An 18,364-nucleotide genomic window follows, 5' to 3' on the forward strand; every position below is an offset into this window, starting at 1 on the left:
TGGAGTATGTACAGGTAAAGTGCATGACAGCTGATTGGGGTCCCTGCGATACAGGGTGAGTACAAAGTGCAAGTGCAATCGCCCCCCAAAAATAAGGAAGAAAGGAACAGTTTTACGGAAGGGTAAAAGCAAATAGAAAAAAGGGGGGAATTGCGGGGGAAGGGGGAGCATAGAAATAAAGAAAAGGATACCTTATTAGGGTCCTAATGCTAACCCTAGTTTCAAACTGTATGCACAGTCCAAAGATCAATTCTAAGTCTAGCTGCAACTATTCCTTCTATTGAGAATAAAAGATAAGAAAGTGCAAAAATTACAAAATTACAACACCTCTCCAGTCTCATATTCTAGAGTGGCACAAGAATTATTTTACAAATTAACAGACAGGCTTGCAGTGCAAAATTAATAAGCAGTGCCACCTGCAACGGCTGTCACCATTTCGACCTAAACAGTCCATTCACAAGTCAAACTATCTCAGTGATACTGGATACTCCACTTAGGGGACACCAGTTTTAAAATGTGCGAGTCCTTACCTTTACGACACTCATCATTTTCAACATACCCAGATCATTCTCCACCTCTGGTTACCATCACTACCCTGCTTCGTTCACCATGCAACATTGCTCCCTTTTTAAATTCCTCCTACTCATTTGTGAATCCAACCACAGTTTTGCCCCTGACTACCTTTGTGACTACATCTGACTGTAGACCATTTATCACACTTTCTGTTTTTCTGGTCCTTTTCTTTTACATTCTACTCTCAGGGCCGCTCTGTGTAATTTGTAAATGTCTAAATCATGGCCTCAGGCTGTCAGTGTTCAAAATATTGATATGTCTTCCAGTCCCTGTCTCTGGTATGTTTTCAGTCTTATGCTTCGCCACATAGTATACGCCACTTAATCAAATAATGCTTTTATGTAAAGGCAAATAACCCTAAGACTGCCTCTGCTCTCTGTTATTACCTGCAATGTAAGTCTGTATATCTGTTCAAAATTACACTCTGTCCCTCTTTAACAAATACAATAAAAAGCAATCCTTGTCATCGTCAGTGGATTATTGCTTTGGCCCTGCTTTTAAGTTTAATGCCTATAAGGAGGTCCTTTCGCATATCAAATCCCTGTTGAAGATCGCTCTGCCCTTGGACCCTCTGATCATTTTGCTGGGAGACTGTGGGGATGGGCTCTACCCGCTCACAGGCCATGCATCTAGGCTTCTCACCCATCAACTTCTCGCAGCCAAGATCTCCCTAGCCCGCAATCCGAAAGCTTCAGATGGTCCAGCGCTGGCTATGTGGTGTGGGAAACTCTGGGAAAAAAACAGCCCTGACTGAAGGAAGGAATACCTCTTACGTTGCAACCAGGTTTCCCTTCATGAATTACACACAAGATACTCATGATGGGGCACACAAGCCCAAGTTGCACAAATACCTAGCCTTACTTTGATAATCGGAAAGGGGTTTGTGTGTCATACGTCAAAGTGATTTGGACAGTGTACAACAATCCTACATTTGCTTTCTATCTGATTTCTGCTCATGTGTGCTTCTCTTGTACATGTTTATGACAGCATATGTCACTTTGCGCTGTCACCTACCTATCTCATCAAAAATCAATAGATAAAGATTTCTTTTTATGTGTAATGCCTATAGCATTAGACATGGCACATACACCTTTGGCAGGTTGTGCGCTATGCATTTACCCTCAACATGCACATATACTCAGCCAGCATGTTTACCAGGTTTTAAAACCTGCACTAGGTAAACATACACTGGCATACATGGGCAAGCCCTGAACATTCTGATTAAGCATTGCTTGGAAAGTTAGCACATAACATTGTTAATCAACTAGATCGTTTTTTTGTTTGCTATCTTCTCCATAAATAAATGCTAGATAATGCTTGCAGCTATGAATTCACCCACGTATCCATTACGGCAAGGTGTGTGTGCACCTAAAAAGGTTTGTTTATTCATACAATCGGTTTCTGTGTTGCATGAATATACATATTTCAGCTTAAGGGCAAATGCTTGTAAAGATGTAACGATTCAGTCCACATTGAAAACATGACAACAGCTTCACACAGAAGGGTGGTACTTATAGTAGGATGAATGACAGTCCGCACACAATTGTTTGTGTGAGAAGCAGTAATACAATATCACCCAATGTTGCTTCATCCATAAATATAAGAAAACATTGTGTGCACTAGTGGTACAGAGCATCCAGTAGACACACAGTACACAACATACTTACAGGCCCACCAGCTATAAACAGATGCACACAATGGATTTCCATTCTCATGTCCACAGGTTGTGAACTTTGAAGGATCAGCTAATCTTCCTGAAACAGAATAAAAACAAACATTTCAGAGACATTGAAGAAGAAACATGTTAATCCGATTGCAGTGAATATTAGACTATAGATTAGTTCTGCTCCATCCTCATAAAGATGTTATAGAATCTTTGCATTAAGAAGCATCATATTAAACCAGACCATGCTGCTGTGCAGAATTGCTTAGACATGGCCTGGACAGAGAACAAAAGCAGCCAAGATTTGAAATAGCAGCCCTACTTTGCAGTAGGCACAGTGAAGGCAGTGGGGCTGCTTAACCAACAAACATTGGGAAAGCCAACAGTTTGCGCTTTTGTGTAGGCATGGGAAAGGAATTTGCCAGGCACTGCAATAACGGTAGTACCTGGCCAACTGCAATAACGGCAGTACCTAGCCATAAAAGGTAGTACCTGGCCTTGAAAATGGTGTAATGACCTATTCATATAGCAACAGTGCCTAACACATCCATATCTATACACATACACAGCCCTACAGATAAGGGTAGTACCAGCCACTTTTACTCCCTAAAAATAGGTAAATACTCCTAAAAAATAAAAATAGGGATTAAAAATACTCGCAGCAAAAAATTGGAAACAGATACGTAGGACCTTTTGTTCCTGCTTTCATCCACACAGCTCCATGGATATTTTTAGTACCACAGGTAGCCACTACTATTATTACTGCCGGATTGGAAGAAGTAAACATGTATCTTTTAATGTGTATGAATAACTAGGTGCAGAAGAATAATTATCACAAAAACATTTCTGTTTTCCAGTGAAACATGTTTTACTCGTTTATAAAATACTTCCATTGGGAATTGGACTTTGACTCCCTACAAAATAATTTTACTCCCATCTTTAAAAAATAAGTAGTACTATACTCACACTTCAAAATCTTATCTGGAGCACCGCTCATACACACGTCAAAAATGTTGGCTTTTTCAATGGCTATTTTTAACTGGACTCCAGTGCAAGAAACAGATATAATTCAAGTGGCTGGAGGGGAAAATAGTGAGGTACAAGGTCCACAGGGTATCCCCTGTACATGGCCATGGTCAGTAAGTGCGTGAGTAAATAACCAAACATCCAAAAGCTGAGTGTCCTTCCTCCGCTCCTCATATGCCATCTCCCTCCTGGCTCTACTCCAATGCAATCGTTTTGGCTTATAGGTGGTGCATAAGTTCCACCTAACAGCTAAAACTAAAAACATAGTGCAGGGGGCGTGGAGAGGAGCGATGTAAACTAGAGTACATTTTCCCGTATGTTGGCTAAAAGCCATGGAAATGTTTTTATTCATTTCGTTATTTATTACATTTATAGAGCGGCCAAAACACGCAGGCATCAAGGAACTATTGCCAGGGTAGGGCCTGAGCAGGCATTTACAGATGTTAATGTCACTGCGGTGGGCCCAACTACATTACCTGCAGGCCCCATTTCCTAGACAATCCTGGCGACGCCTCTGGCTATTGCTTATGTGGGTGGCGCAGGGAGGGGACAAAGGACAGAAGAGAGAGACGATTCATGGAGGGTACAGAGTACATCATTGAAGTCACTTAAATAAAGTAGTTATGAGACATCTTCTGTAAGGCAAGTAACGAGGCTAAGAGCGTAGGGCGAGAAGAATGTTGTTCCACTGTTTGGCAGCAATGACTGGGAAGCTAGAGCCTCCGGCTTTAGTGCGATTGAACTGTGGAGTAGCAAGTCTGTGGCTGTACTGAAGTCTCGTAGGTCTGAGTGAATTGACCTTGCGAATTTTCTGCACGAGGTAGGGAGGTGCAAAGTTGGAAAGGCAGCAGTGAGTGATAGAGAGGACTTTAAAGTCAATTTGTTCTCTAATTGGTAGCCAGTGAGGGTTGTCCCGCCTAGATAGGTTCATAGCTGCACAGAGCACGTCATTCTGAATGGTTTGAAGTTTGTTGATGTTGTGCTCTGTCGTACCTGCAATGAGGGAGTTGCAATAATCGAGCCAAGAGCCAGTTACTGCTCTGGCTACTGTCAGGCGATCTTGTATGGATAAGAAGTGTTTAGTTGCATTCAGAAGTTTGGTAATATGGGCAGCTGAAGATGCAATCGCATTGATGTGTTGAGTCATGCTGAGGCTAGAATCCAGATAGACTCCTAGGGCCTCATTACGACCCAGGCGGTAAGTTACCGCCTGGGTCGTACCTTTACCACCATGGCGTAAACTACGTTTACGCCATGGTGGTTGGCGGACTTACCGCCCCATTCCGAGGTCGGCGGGGCGGTAAGTCCCCAATCCCCATTTACCCTTCCCCATTCCCATTTTTGCCCCATAGGGCATAATGGGAGTGGGGAAGGCGTTAATTACGCCACCGTAAATTACGGTGGCGTAATTAACAACATGGTCCCTTAGCGCCATGGATTTTAACACCTGCTAAAAGCAGGTGTTAAATCCGCCATGGCGCTAAGGGACCTCGGAATCAGGCGGTAAGGGTCGACGCTGTTTACGCTGCCGTAAACCCCTTACCGCCTGAGTCTTAATGAGGCCCCTAGAGTTTTGATGTAGGAGGAGACTGACATAGTGCAAGTGTGGATGGTAAAAGCACATTAGGAGGATCAGGTTTAGCTAGGTGAGATGGGGGGCCTACGATCAGCAGCTCTGTCTTGTCATCATTCACACAAAGCTGGTGAGAGGCCATCCAGGTTTGAATGGTGTCGTAGATTTGGTTAATGTGGCTGGAGTCATGATCGTAGTTGCCAGACAGGGGGATGAGGATTTGGGTATCATTGGCATAGTTAGTTGTACGATATACCCAGGGAGTCCAGAAGGTCAAAGAGGGGCTTCGTATAGAAGTTGTAGAGTGTTGACGACACACAGGAGCTGTGTAGGACACTTCAAGGAACATGAGTAGGGAGGGCATCTCCGCTAACTGCGTAGACGCGAGCCATTCTATCGGCTAGAAATGAGGCAATCCATTTAGTAGCCATGGGAGAGAAGTTAGCTAGCGGTAGTGTTGAGGTGGTGGCAGAGTGTTTGGTGATTAACTAAGTTGAAAGCAGCTGAAAGATTGAACAAGAGGAGGACGGCAAGGTTGCCGGCGTATCAGATGTCGTCCAGCTGTTTTTTTAGGTTCATAAGGGCTGAGTTGGTACCCTGGCCTGGGTCGAAGCCTGACTGGCCTGGACATAGTACTTGTGTTGCTCCAGTTGGGCTTGTATCTGGACGTATGCCACGCGGTCCAAGATTTTCCAGAGGCCCAGGGCTATGGTGATAGGTCTGTAATTGGTAGGCACTGCTGGGTCTTGGAAAGCTTTTTTGATGAGTGGTGACATACATGCTTCTTTAAGATTGGGAGAGGTGGAGCTGTTAACGAATGAGGAATTGATAAATGCTGTGATGATTGGAGTCAGGGCTGATGCGCAGTCCTTGATTAGGGATGCTGGGCAGAAGTCACCTTGACAATGAGACGGTTTTAGGCCGGCAATGGGAGTGGAGGTATCGACTTACATAATGGGCATGAAGCAGATCCATGTGCCGACAGGTGGGGATGGGGACGAGGGGAAGGAGCTGCCTGGAGACGTTTGTGTTCTTTTGCAAGAATGGAAGCCTTCTTCTTTTTAATTTTCACCTTGAGGGAGGAGATTTTGTTCATGAGGGCATCTTGAAGGTTTTGGCACCACGTGTTGTCTTTGGAGATATTTGTAGGTGGTGTGATAGGGGATTCAAGCTCCCATAGGATTGAAAATAGTTCACGTGAGTGGGATTGGGCATTGGCAATCCTGTTGGATATGGCAGTGGCTTTGGCTGTGAAGATAGCATGTTTATATTCCCTATAGTAGTTGAGGAATTTCTTTTGGTTAGTGGGTGAGTTTTTTTTGTTGTCCACTGGTTTTGAAGGTGTGTTTTTGTAATGTGCATGGCTAGGAGAGCAGGTGTTGACATGTGCGGTGGGTTTGGCTCTGCAGAGTTTAAGGTGGGCGATGGCATTGATGGCTGACTGTATAGCATAGTTGTAGGTGTCAACCAGGTCTGCAGGATTGGATGCTAGTGCAGCAGGGGAGTGGGACTGGTCAGCTGTGAGGATAGGGAAGAGACGCTCTTTGGTCAAGTTGCAGGAGCATCTGGTAAGCGTGGGGGGAAATGAGGGGAGAGCATGGTTGGGGCAAACCTGATAGGCATCATGAAGGAGATGGCGTGCTGGTCATTCCACAGATTAAGGGAGATGACAGTATTTGTGATGTTGCAGACAAAATCTGCGACCCAATCTAGGGATCTACCTAGTCAATATCAGGCTTGATATGTGTTGGGAGAAACCAAGTGAGGATATGGTGTTCTCAGAGGATGTGGCATCTTTATCTAGTGGGTCATTATTGCCCAGGTTTAAGTCACCAAGGAGAAGGGCTTTTGAAGTGTGGTTGATTGATGCTTGTATTTAAGAGCTACTCAAGGTCACTGCCAAAGGTTTTGGATGGGCCTGAAGTGCAATAGATGACATGGATTTTGATGGTAGTGGTTGGCAAAAGTTTTAATTTGGTGCTTAGCAGATCACAGCTGGTGGGCGCTGTGGACGGGATGAGTCTGAAGGACAGTGTGTCTTTGTAAACACGGGTGACTCCACCTGCTTTGTGTGTCGAACGATCACGTGCTCGATGGAGTATTGATCCAGGATGGCGATGGAAGTGGCTGGGCCTTCGGCTGTGTGATGCCAGGTTTCAGTCACTGTTAGGATATCTAGGTTGGTTCTGGTGATGAGGTCTCTAATATCTGTGGCATGGGTGACGATGGAGCGTGCTTAATGACTGTGCATGAGAGAGGAATGTTTGATGATGCAGGAAGAGTAGCAGTGGTCTTGGAAGGAAGAGTGGTTCCTGTGCGTCTGGTGTTGGTGTGTGTACTGAGGTGTCTACAGTGATGTTCTACAGATGGACTAGAGGATTTGGGTATATAATGTGTATGTGTGCAGGAGGAAAGTCTCATGGTCCTATTGGAGCCTGTGCACGGGAGAGCTGAGGATGTAGGTGGGGGCAATAGGTCTGTATACCTGCATGAGCAGCTGAAGTGTAATGTTCTTTGTGTGTGTTGCAGGAGCTGGCCAATGGCGTGCAGTGTTGGGGAGAAAGCCTCTGTTGTCAGCTGGGGTGATCAGCTGGTGGTTGGGCAGTGGACTCGGGCAAGGACGTGAGTATGGGGCAGCTATCTGGGTGGCAGTTGGGTCAATGTAGTACCATGGGTTGAAGACGACCATCATACCCTGGATAGTGAGGGCGTTAGTCAAAAATTTGAGGATGCAGATATCGTCGTGGGGCAGAGATGGGGTAGGGACATAGGGGTGTGCTGCAAGGCTGTGGGGTGTGAGGTCCTTAGATTTGGGGTAGTTTGGCAATTACTTATAACCTAAGGTGCGTGGGCAAAGGAGTGTAAGTCACTATGCAACTGAGAGCTTGTTCAGGAATTCAGGTGGCCGCTAGGGTAGTGCAGTGAGGACTCCTGGTGCTAGTTGCATGGGCTGATGGGCAGATGTGAGGCTGCTGGTGCCTGGCTGTCTCCAGATAGGCACGGCAGGTGTGTCAAGAGCGCAGATGGGAGGAACAGGGTGCCAAGGTGGGAGGGGACGAGAGAGCATGGTGACCATACAGGTAAGAGAGAGTTTTTTGCAACCGCAAGGAGAGGGTTGGGTTGGTCTGACTAGGATCTCAGTGGTTTTATGACCCATAAAACAGAAGGAGGTGGTTATACATCCCGGGGGCATTCCAGGGAACTAAGGATACAGCATTGCTTGCCTTATCTTGATTGGTGAGTGCTGTAGCTTCCCATTGAGCAGTGGGCATGCTGAGCAGCTTTTGGATACTTGGGGAGGAGTTGGCACAGGTCGAGGGAAGTGCGAGAGAGGCAGTATGTCTGGGATGCGCCGGTGAGCTGGCAATGGCCGGTCAGGGGCAGACATGAGGGGACACTTCCTCTAGCCTTAAGTGTTGGCATTGAGTGGGAGCCGGTGTTGCCTGCCGGCTCCCAGGGGGGGAACCATATGTTTTCAGTCATGGCCAATCAGAGGCAGCCAGGGGAGGGCTTTGAAGGTGCTGTAGGCTGTGAGAGTCTTCTAACTTAGAGCAGACGGCCATCTTTGAGAGGAAATGCATTGTAGCATGCTGTAGCCAAATGGGGCTTTGTATCTCAGCAATGCTATCTGCATTTAGATGCGGGGGCGAGTGACTTTTCTGAAGGGAGCAAATAGGTGGTTCCAGAACTTCAGCAGCAACAACAACGAATAATGTGATTCCTCCTAACTAGGAAATGATTGCATGTGTCCATCATAAAATGTCCTGCTTAGTTAAAATGCTAGTAGTACAGTAGGCAAATGTTTATGACACAGGATAAAGAGTGCCTATCTCATACATTTTATCCATCATAAATCTTTTTCAGGAGAAATAATGCCAGGTTGAATTGTGCAAGGGGATACAATACTAATCAGTGTTATTGTAGAAAGTATCACTTAGGGCAGACTTTCTGTGGCAAAAACACATTGGCAATACAAATATGCTTGCCCTATATGATGTTGGTGATTTGGCACTGCATAAAGCCTTGCATTCCAAGATGGTGGCCGGTGGATTCGGACGTGCATGAGAGCTCCATCCCCACCGGGCCGCATAATGAGCCGACAAGAAGCAACGTGTGCTGTACAGGGAGCGGGGGTGAACCGAGATAATGTGATCCCAGTCACTGCAGCAAGAAGGAAGCGCTGATCCTGCCTGCACACGCTGACAGGAGTGGAGCGAGTGAGCAGCTGATTCCCCACTGCATATTACAAAAGTCGGCTGCAGGAATCAGAGGGGGGCCAAATAGGATTGCAGGGGAATCAGACACGGATTGCGTCCCTCAGGCCGCCGGCCTTGGAGGGTGCCAAACAGGATCGAGGGCGTCGAGTCTAGCGTGTGTTACAACCTCTCTGACTTCTGGTCAGGGGCGTTGACCATACTTAGCTTCAAGGCGGAAAGACGAACGGGAACCTGTGCCCAGATGCAATTGGAAACTCTAGGTGCGGGTAAGGAGTGGGAAATGCCTCTATAAACTGGTATAATGATCGCTGGAGGAAGGGGGACTCCTGTGCATCCATGGACGATCTAGTGGCCCATTGGTTAAAGAGAGAAAAAGTGGGGAGAAAGTACCACCCCCAGGTGCTGAGTGAATATTGGAAGTTGTTCTACCCCATTGTGGGGAAGAAAGTGCATAGGGTCGAGTGAGGAAGGTGCAAGGCGAAATACCCCAGGCAAATTGGACTTGCAGGAGGAACAGGGGAGGCTACACCATGCTGTAGGCTAGAAGTGACAAACGGAGGGAGAGCTAATGGGATGTGGTGCTCCCAGAGGTCAAAAGCCACGCAAAGGTATTGAAGAAGGGTGCAGAGGAGTACGAATCTGGAACTCGCTTCGCAAACAATAACAAGCTGCATCATTAGACTGAATCTTTTAAGAGACCTCCACAGTGTCCGCCTATTGCCAGAGGACACACCAATGGAGAGATGCTTGATCCATCCGGCCTGCGAGGTATAGTTGGGCTGTCACCAAGGGAATCAAGGAGACGAAATAGTATATCAGGCAGGCAACACCATCACCCTCCTCAGAGGCCTGGATAATAGCATTAAACATGTGTGGAAACCGGGGACATCACTACAAGTGTCTGGAGGTGAGGCGGAACAAGACGCACAGCGCCAGATAGCCGCTGGAGCATGTACCATGGCAATGACCAAGGAGGACTTTCAGTTATTTTTTTAAGGAATTTCAAGACCAATTTATGGTGACGTTTCAGTGCCAGTTTACTCAGCTGAAGGAAGAAATGAAACAATCACTGCAATGAAACAATCAACGCAAATTCTGTGGACGAATGTGGCGAAATTAGAAGAGAGGGTGGACACTATATAGCAGATGACTCGAAAAAGAGTGATGTTGCACTGGAACACCTTTCACGTCTTTCACGTAATTTGGAACTTCAATGTGAAGACCTAGAAAATCGATAACGAAGAGCCAACATACGGATCAGAACCTATCGAGGATAAGGATCTGAAGGCTACTGTGTAAAAACTATATGCGGGTCATCTTCCAGGGGAAGATGAAGAGTCAGTCCTTATTGATCGAATACACAGAGTCGGTCCACGAAGATTAGAACCGGGCACAAGACCTAGGGATGTGCTGATGGCTATAACTTCATATGCCCAGATGGAACAAATAATGAAAGCAGCATGTACCGCGGGACTGATGAATATTAATGGACTGGAAGTACAGTTGGTTCAAGAACTAGCCTTATCGACGCTGCAAAAAAGGAGGGCAATGGGTCCGGTGGTGAGATTCTTGGCACAAAAGTAAATCAGATATAAAAGGACATTCCCCTTTGGACTGCTATTTACATGGGAAGATCGACAACATCGGATTATGGCCTGCGGTGAGGGGCTACACATTTTATACCTACATGAAGAGGACTATGGTGACCAGTCCCGCCACGGAATACCTGAAAGACTGCAGAGAGGGGGTAAAAGACCATGGGAATGAAAAAGGGTGACGAGGAAGGGCAATGGCAAATTAAAGATTGGCCATTGGGATAAGTTACTCTCAGGTTGTAAACATTGTACAAGGGGTACGAAGTGAAAGGAATGCAAGGGAGGACTCGGTACCCCAGCACGGTCCTCAATGGCTATCGAGGATGAAGACGGCACATGTTTCAAGTAAGGTTGCGGCCAAGGGGGGATGTGAAAAGAGTGACTACCTGATTGGAATCCTAGAGTGGGGTTTTGGAGTCCCCACAACATTTCTCTGGGTTTTATCAGGGGCCAATGGCAGTGGGCATTTCGCTCTGGCTATTTTAGGAACTTTGGCTCTCCTCAGGGAAAGGGGATGGGTAAGGTTAGTGGGGGGAGTTGTTGGTTTGACAGCGATGTTGGGTTGTTTGAGAGGTGGGAGGTTGGAGGGGGCTTGGAGAGGGAGGGAACAGCCAGAGGGGAAGCTACAGATGTATTTAAAAGGTTGCTGCGTAGATTGTTTAAGCAAGAAGCTTTACAGTGAGGACCATTAAAGTTTTAGCGTATAATTGAAGAGGCATGTATTCCCCTGTTAAGAAGAAGAAATTGGAAGGATATCTGAGAGGGGTGAAACCAGACATCCTGGTGTTTCAGGAAACTCATATAAAGAAGAAAGATTAAGGAACTTCAAGATTGGGGGCTATTCCCAATTGTACCAAGCGTATTCTATAGATAGGATGGCAGGGGTATTTATTGCCATGAATGATAAAATAATGGTACAGGTCCTAGATGTTAGACAAGTGATAGAAGGCCAGTCGCTTTTTCTTAATATAACACTTGGGGCCCATACCTATGCGCTGGCAATGATATATGCACCCAATATTGGCCAGGATGGCTTCTTAAGAGAGACATTATGAGGGCTTCACTAAAGAGGATATAATCTTGGTGGGAGATTTTAATATGGCTTGGGTACTTTCGACAGATAGGAGTATACAGGCTAATCGACATATATTGGCACCGTCCAAATCGCTTAAGCAAAAAATTACTACTTTGGCCCTCCTTGATATTTGGCGAGCAATCAAGGATGGTGAGAAGGGGTACACATATTATTCCCACGTGCATTTTCCCTATCCAGAATTGTTTACATCTGGGTTTCTACCCATATAGTGGGCAGGGTGAAGGGGACAGAACTGGGAACTATCTCCCTCTCCGATCATGCCTGGTTGACAATGCAGATAGCAATAGGGAATATTCCGGATTGCCTTTGGATCCCACTGGATATGATAAACGACCCGGTCCTGGGCGATTTGATAAAAGGCAAAATGTATGCATATTCTGTAGATCACGAGATCACAGAAGTGGCTCCAGAATTGGTTTGGGATGCCTTTAAGACAGTAATGAGGGGATACCCAACAACTATGAAAGCAGCAAGGGACAAACAAATGCGAGTATGAGGGGTGGAATTTGAGAATAAATTAGGTACAATGGCAAAGGGCCTGAATAGAAAACTGCAAAGGTCATTGAAACATGCCCAAGGTCAGCTCGAGACATAACACATGAAAAAAGCTGAAAAGGCCAATATTACTATATGAAAGCTAATAAAGTGGACAGGCTGCTGGCTAGACAATTAAAAGATAAAATTAGGACCCGGACAATTATGAAGCTACAAAATACGGACGAGATGTATGTGACATCTAATGAGAATATTCTGAGGAGTTTCGAGGAGTTTAATATGGACCTATATGCTTCAGACAACCCAAGAGCAGATAGTCAAGAGGCATATCTTAACAAAGTCTTACTGCCACGAATCACATTGAAGGAAAGGGAATGATTAGATGGGGAAATTCAGGAGGGGAAGGCGGTGAGGGCAATTGAATTGCTACCTAGGAATAAAGCTCCAGGTCCAGATGGTTACCCGGCTGATTTTTATAGAAAATATCAAGGTATCCTAGTGCCATGGCTCATGAGGATCTTCAATTCCTTTAGGTCAAAAGGTAAGATAACAGACTCGATGAATCAGGCCAAAAGGGTTGTTTTTCCAAAGGTGGGCAAATATTTGACATCCCCAGGTCATATTGACCAATAGCGCTGATAAATATAGACACCAAATTATACACTAAAGTCATGGCAAACCGATTTATGGAACTTTTGCAGAAATTGATAGGACCAATCTGGATTTATATTGCAGAGACAAACTCATGACAAGGCGCGTAGGCTATACCATCTCTTTTAAAAAATGGCCATTGTGCACACACCAGCGCTGCTGGTCGCTTTAGACGCAGAGAAAGTGTTTGATAGAGTAGAATGGTATTTTTTTTCCGAACTATGGAATGAATGGGGTTCTGGATGGGTTTCTGCAAGTGGTACCAGCTAACTACCAGTCTCCCAACATTCCATTGGCAAACACTTTAGATATGATATGATATGGCATTTAAAACACGCCTATACACAAGTGTTTCAATGCGCGAAGGGGCAAGGGATGGGGAACAGAGGGGAGACATAGACAACGATCTTACTAGGCCAGGTGACATTGAGATTGCGCAAGTGCTGGGGAAGGGAGAAGGTGTTAAGTGCTGCTAGGGGGCAGTAGGGATACAGAAACAGACCTCGAGTGCAATCGTTGCCGGTGGGGCAGTGCAGGTGTACAACTGGCGGGGAGGGGACCTGGGACCGAGATGAAAGGGTAGCCAGGTAACCAGTGCAGTTTGAGTTTTAGCCAGGAGATCAGGGGGGAAGAGGAGGAGAGAAAGCAGAAGCAAAGAGGAAGGTCGTGAGGTGCTTCCGGAACAGGAGATGGTTCTCCTCAAGTTTCAGAGAGGCAGGGAGGCTGTTCCAGAGGGAGGCCCCAGCAGAAGAAAGAGATCTGTCACCAACTCGTTGCTTGGAAAAGCGACTTACCTTGAGGGAGTTAGAGGCAGATAAGCGAAAAGCTTGAGAAGAAAGATATTTAGGAAGAGAGGGTTGAAGGTATTGAGGGCCCAGACCTCAGAAGGCCTTGTGGACAATGCAGAGGCTTTTGAACTTAATCCTCATCACCACTTGGAGCCAGTGCAGAGATTTCAGTCCTGGAGAGATACGATCCCTGGGCATTAGGCCAAGGACAAGTCTTACAGTCCTGTCCTGGATGAGTTGCTGAGGGTGGAGAGTAGAGGCAGGAAGATTAAGAAAAGGTCTTTTGCAGTAGTCCAGCCTAGAGAGAACTAGAACTCTGGAGACAGTGAGCTTCTGGGGGAAGGAGAGGAAAGGAAGAATACCTCTGAGGAGGTGCAGCTGGTAGTGTGACTTCTTAGAGACATCAGAGATGTGAGGAGGGAAGGGGAGTGTGGAGTCGAAGATGACCCCAAGGTTTTTAGCCTCACAGGTGGGAGCAGGAAAAGGGCCAAGAGAGGCCAGCCAGAGAGTGACAGTAAAGGAGGGAGCAGGTGTGCCATGAGGAGAATCTCGGTTTTACTGGCATTAAGGCAGAGATCATTGGTGACACACCACTCCTGGATAGCAGACAGACAGTCAGAGATGAGAGGAGAAGACGTGGCGGAAGGGAGCCTTAAAATGAGTTGAGTGTCATCCGCATAGCACTGAAAGTTGGGGCAGAGAGCGGCAATGCAGTGGGCAAGATGTGCCAAGTATTGGTTGAACAGGCAGGGGCAGAGGTTAGACCCATGGGGAACACCACAGGTAGAGATAGAGATAGAGGAGAGGCATGACCCAAGTTAGAACTGGGAGGGTCGATCGGAGAGGAAAGAACTCAGCCAAGCCAGGGCCTAATCGGTGATACCCAGGTTATCACAGAGACGGTTGAGCAGGATGGAATGGTTGACCGCGTGTCATGGTGCAGGCACCCAAAACCCTGAAACTGGTAGGGCCATCCCGGACTTTGGCCCCCTTGGGGGCTTATCAGGCCCCAGCCAGGCTCACCTGGACTGAGTCCTGGCGCCGCTGGCGCGGGCTCATGGAGGTGTTAGTTACATGGTCCATTAACTTGGCTCTGAGAGGCTGAGCCATTCAGTTCAGTGTGTGACCTGGAACTACTTTTCCTGAGAGAAGAGATATGGAGAAGAGGACTATTTTCTTGGAACTACTTGCAAGGCTATTTAAACCGCACCCAACAACCTGAACACGCTTTGCGTTATTCTGCCCTCCTGCAGCGTAACGCTCACCCTGTCAGATAAGTTCTTGCTTCCTTCTGCCATGGCCGTCCAGAGTCTTCCATCCATCGGCACCTGCGAACAGAAAATAACAGGAGTTATTTAAGCATCGAAGGCCTTACCTGCAGTACATCCAGATCTCATCTCCTGTTTTCCCGTGGACCGCCGCATCTGCAGAACAGAACTAAAAGCACCCTCTCGGGTAGCTACTCACCTGATCGGCCCGCTCCAGGAATTTCATCAGACAGTTCTTCACTCAGTAGCGCGCCGCAGCTCGACACCGCCACACAGATCTTCTATTTTTCTTCCTGGACTCGCGCCGTACCTGCTGAACAGAAAAGGACAAACAGGTTAGTCACACGTAGCAAAGGAAAGCTACAGAGAGCGAACATTCGTGCGCCCAGCACAGCGCTATACTTACCGGCAGGAATCCTGAGCATCATTGTCAGGAGGGTCATCCATCATCCGAAGGTCGATTAACGCCGCACCTGTAAGAGAATAACGGACATTAGTTATCTTGAACAGAAAGACTTGAAGGCAGTCATTCCAAGCAGTTATTGGAACAGAGACTTACCTGCTTTCTACTTCAGCAACTTCCTTCGGATCAGTGATGTAACTCGATCCAGGAAAGACTGTGAACCGCACCCCTGCCAGAGTGTGCAGGACGGAGAGCTAGCCCATTAAAAAACAGAGGTGAGCCAGAAGAAGTGAAGGATAGACCGGAAGGAGGTGAAACCACTGACCAGCTCCCTTCAGTAGCTAATATCTTGTTTCGACTTGCAGGCTAACATCTCCTGAAGCAAGGACTAAGGGGAGAACCAAGCTAGCATCACCAGCCAAGCAGAGCAGCATCAGGACAGACAACACCCTACGCACACGAGCACGCCCCCGTGGAGACCAGGTGAGCATGACACTGTGTCAAAGGCAGAAGAGAGATCAAGTAAGATGAGGATACAGGGGGTGTTGGAATCAAGGTTGGAGAGAAGGTCTTCACAGGTGTTCAGTGCTTCTGGCAGCTCTGAAGCCAGACTGATGGTCATAGAGACAACCAACAGATTCAGTGTGAAGTTTCAGCTGGGAGATGGTCAGCTTTTCCACGAGTGTGCCCAGGAAAGGAGTGATGGAGATTGGGCGATAGTTAGCTGGGCAGTAAGGGTTGGCAGAGGGTTTCTTAAGAATAGGGTGCACAAGGGAGTGCTTCAGGGGGAGGGGAAGACTCCAGTGGTGAAGTAGTAGTTGCAGAAGTCAGCCAGAGCAGGAGCCAAGGTGTCAATGTGGTCCTTGATGGTTTTGGAGGAACAGGGGTGAGCCTGTTTTGATGAGACTTTCATAGATCGGACTTGTTTAGAAACCTTGGGCCTCATTACGACCCTGGCGTTGGACCATGGTGCTAATAGCACCATGGTCCATGCCGGTAACTTACCGACTCCGCCATGGCGGAATGGGGAATTACCGCCCCATTCCGAGGTTGGCGGGCCGGTAATTCCCCATGCCGCCATGGCCCTTCTCCATTCCTATTTTTGCCCCATAGGGCTCAATGGGAATGGGGAAGGCGCTAGGTACGGTGCCGCAAATTGCGGCACCGTACTTAGCACCAAGGTCCCTTTGCGGGTTGGTTTTTAACGCCTGCAAAAAGCAGGTGCTAAAGTCTCCAACCCGCAAAGGGACCTCGTAATCAGGCGCTAAGGGATTGCCGGTACAGGTACCCTTACCGGTACCGGTAATCCCTTAGCGCCAGGGTCGTAATGAGGCCCCTTGTCTGGTGAGAACAGGGAAAGGCAGAGAAGGAGGGAAGAAAGGTGGCCGAAGAAGGACCAGAGGAGGACCCGGGAGTAGAGGGAGGAGGGGGAGAGGAAGAGAGAGAGGACAGGATATCCTGAGTTTTAGAGATGAAATGAGAAGCCAGGGCCATGCAGAGGGCCTGGGAGGGGATAGGAGAGGTAGAGACAGTAGCAGGATTGGCCAGCTCCTTGCAGATTTTAAAGAGTTCGGCAGAGTTGTTAGATGCCGCAGAGACATGGGCTTGGATGTGGGCTCTCCTCTTGGTGTGGACAGAGAGCCGGTATTGCCTTTGGAGCAGACAGCAGGCCAGTTTGTCAGAGGATGTACCGGATGTACCATTTCCTCTCAGCCACCCTGTACTTGCGTTTAAGGGTGACGAGGTCTGAGTCGTGCCAAGAATTGCACTTGGCTTTGGGCTTCAAGCAGACATCCCTTACTAAACTCTTATCATTATATTTATGGCAAAATAAGCCCACCTAGAATAGCGATGACTACTTTGACAGCTACGAGACAATGGGGAGGGCTAGCATTTCGCCATTTCCACAGATACTATGAAGCAACACAGCTAAGTGTACTAAAAGTATGGGTAACTGATAAGGATCATAAGGTTTGTGTGCAGCAGGATAGGGCAGTAGCAGGTACACCATTATTTGGACTGTTGTGGCTAGGCCGGAATTACAGTCTGCTAATGTTCGGATTAGTAAAATAGTGGGTCTCGTGGTTGATGTATGGGATTCCGCTGTGAATGATGGAGCCCTATCTACGACCCCGCCCCCATTCTCCCCGATGTTATACAACCCGGAGTTCCCTCCTGGAATGGAATAAAGAGCTTTTAAAACCTGGAAGGAGGCGGGTGTTTGAAAATACAGGACATGTTTCAGGGTTAAACATTTGCACTTTTGAGGACTGCAAACGCAACATGGGCATTGGCATATACCCAACTGAGCCATTGGCTGTCAAACCCAGCTATTAAGGCAGCAGCCGCATGATAATTTACACCCTTTGAGTTGTATATTTTGACTCATGCTGGTTTGAAAAAAATAATATCGACACTACAAATTGTTGAATGATACCACAACATTAGTACAATGGAACTATATGAACAAATGGGATACCACATTCGAAGACATTGTGTCAAGTGAATACTGGGACCATCTATGGGGAATAATTCCGAAACCAACTCGCTCCCTTCAAGCGAGGGAAATGTGGTACAAAATGATGTTCCAATGGCATTAGACGCCTGAGCGGCTCCATAAAATGTACCCGGTAGTGTCAGATCTTTGTTGGAGAGGTTGCAATTCTAACAGGGATTGGCTTCACGTTTGGTGGGACTGCCCAGCTCTAAGGCTGTTTTGAGAAGAGATACAAACACAAATGGGAAGGATATTCAAGGAACTTAGTGTATTAGATAAGAAGGTATGGTTGAATGGACTATGGGATCCGAAAGTCAAAACATACTCAAAAAGGCAGAAACACAACTTTATGACTCTTCTCATCGTAGCCTGGTTCGTGATAGCACAAACGTGGAAGCAAAAGCAGATACCATCTAATCGGGTGTGGTTTCAGATGGTGTGAAACTTTGTTTCTTTGGAATGGGCGACATATATGATTCAGGGGGATCAAACCTCCTTCAAACACGATCAGGAGGATGT

General features: G+C 47.0%; 1 protein-coding gene across 1 annotated transcript in view; it reads right to left on the minus strand.

Moving 5' to 3' along the window:
* The window catches only part of C4QH6orf58 (chromosome 4q C6orf58 homolog), a 369,601-nt gene that overhangs the window by 217,222 nt on the left and 134,015 nt on the right, over positions 1-18,364 (minus strand). The window contains exon 2 of the mRNA XM_069607496.1: positions 2,241-2,327. Coding sequence (XP_069463597.1) covers positions 2,241-2,327 — 87 coding nt within the window. The remainder of the gene's footprint in view (positions 1-2,240; positions 2,328-18,364) is intronic.

The sequence above is a fragment of the Ambystoma mexicanum genome, chromosome 4q (genome assembly GCF_040938575.1).
Source record: "Ambystoma mexicanum isolate Mex_15411 chromosome 4q, UKY_AmexF1_1, whole genome shotgun sequence".
NCBI classification, from domain to species: Eukaryota; Metazoa; Chordata; class Amphibia; order Caudata; family Ambystomatidae; genus Ambystoma; species Ambystoma mexicanum.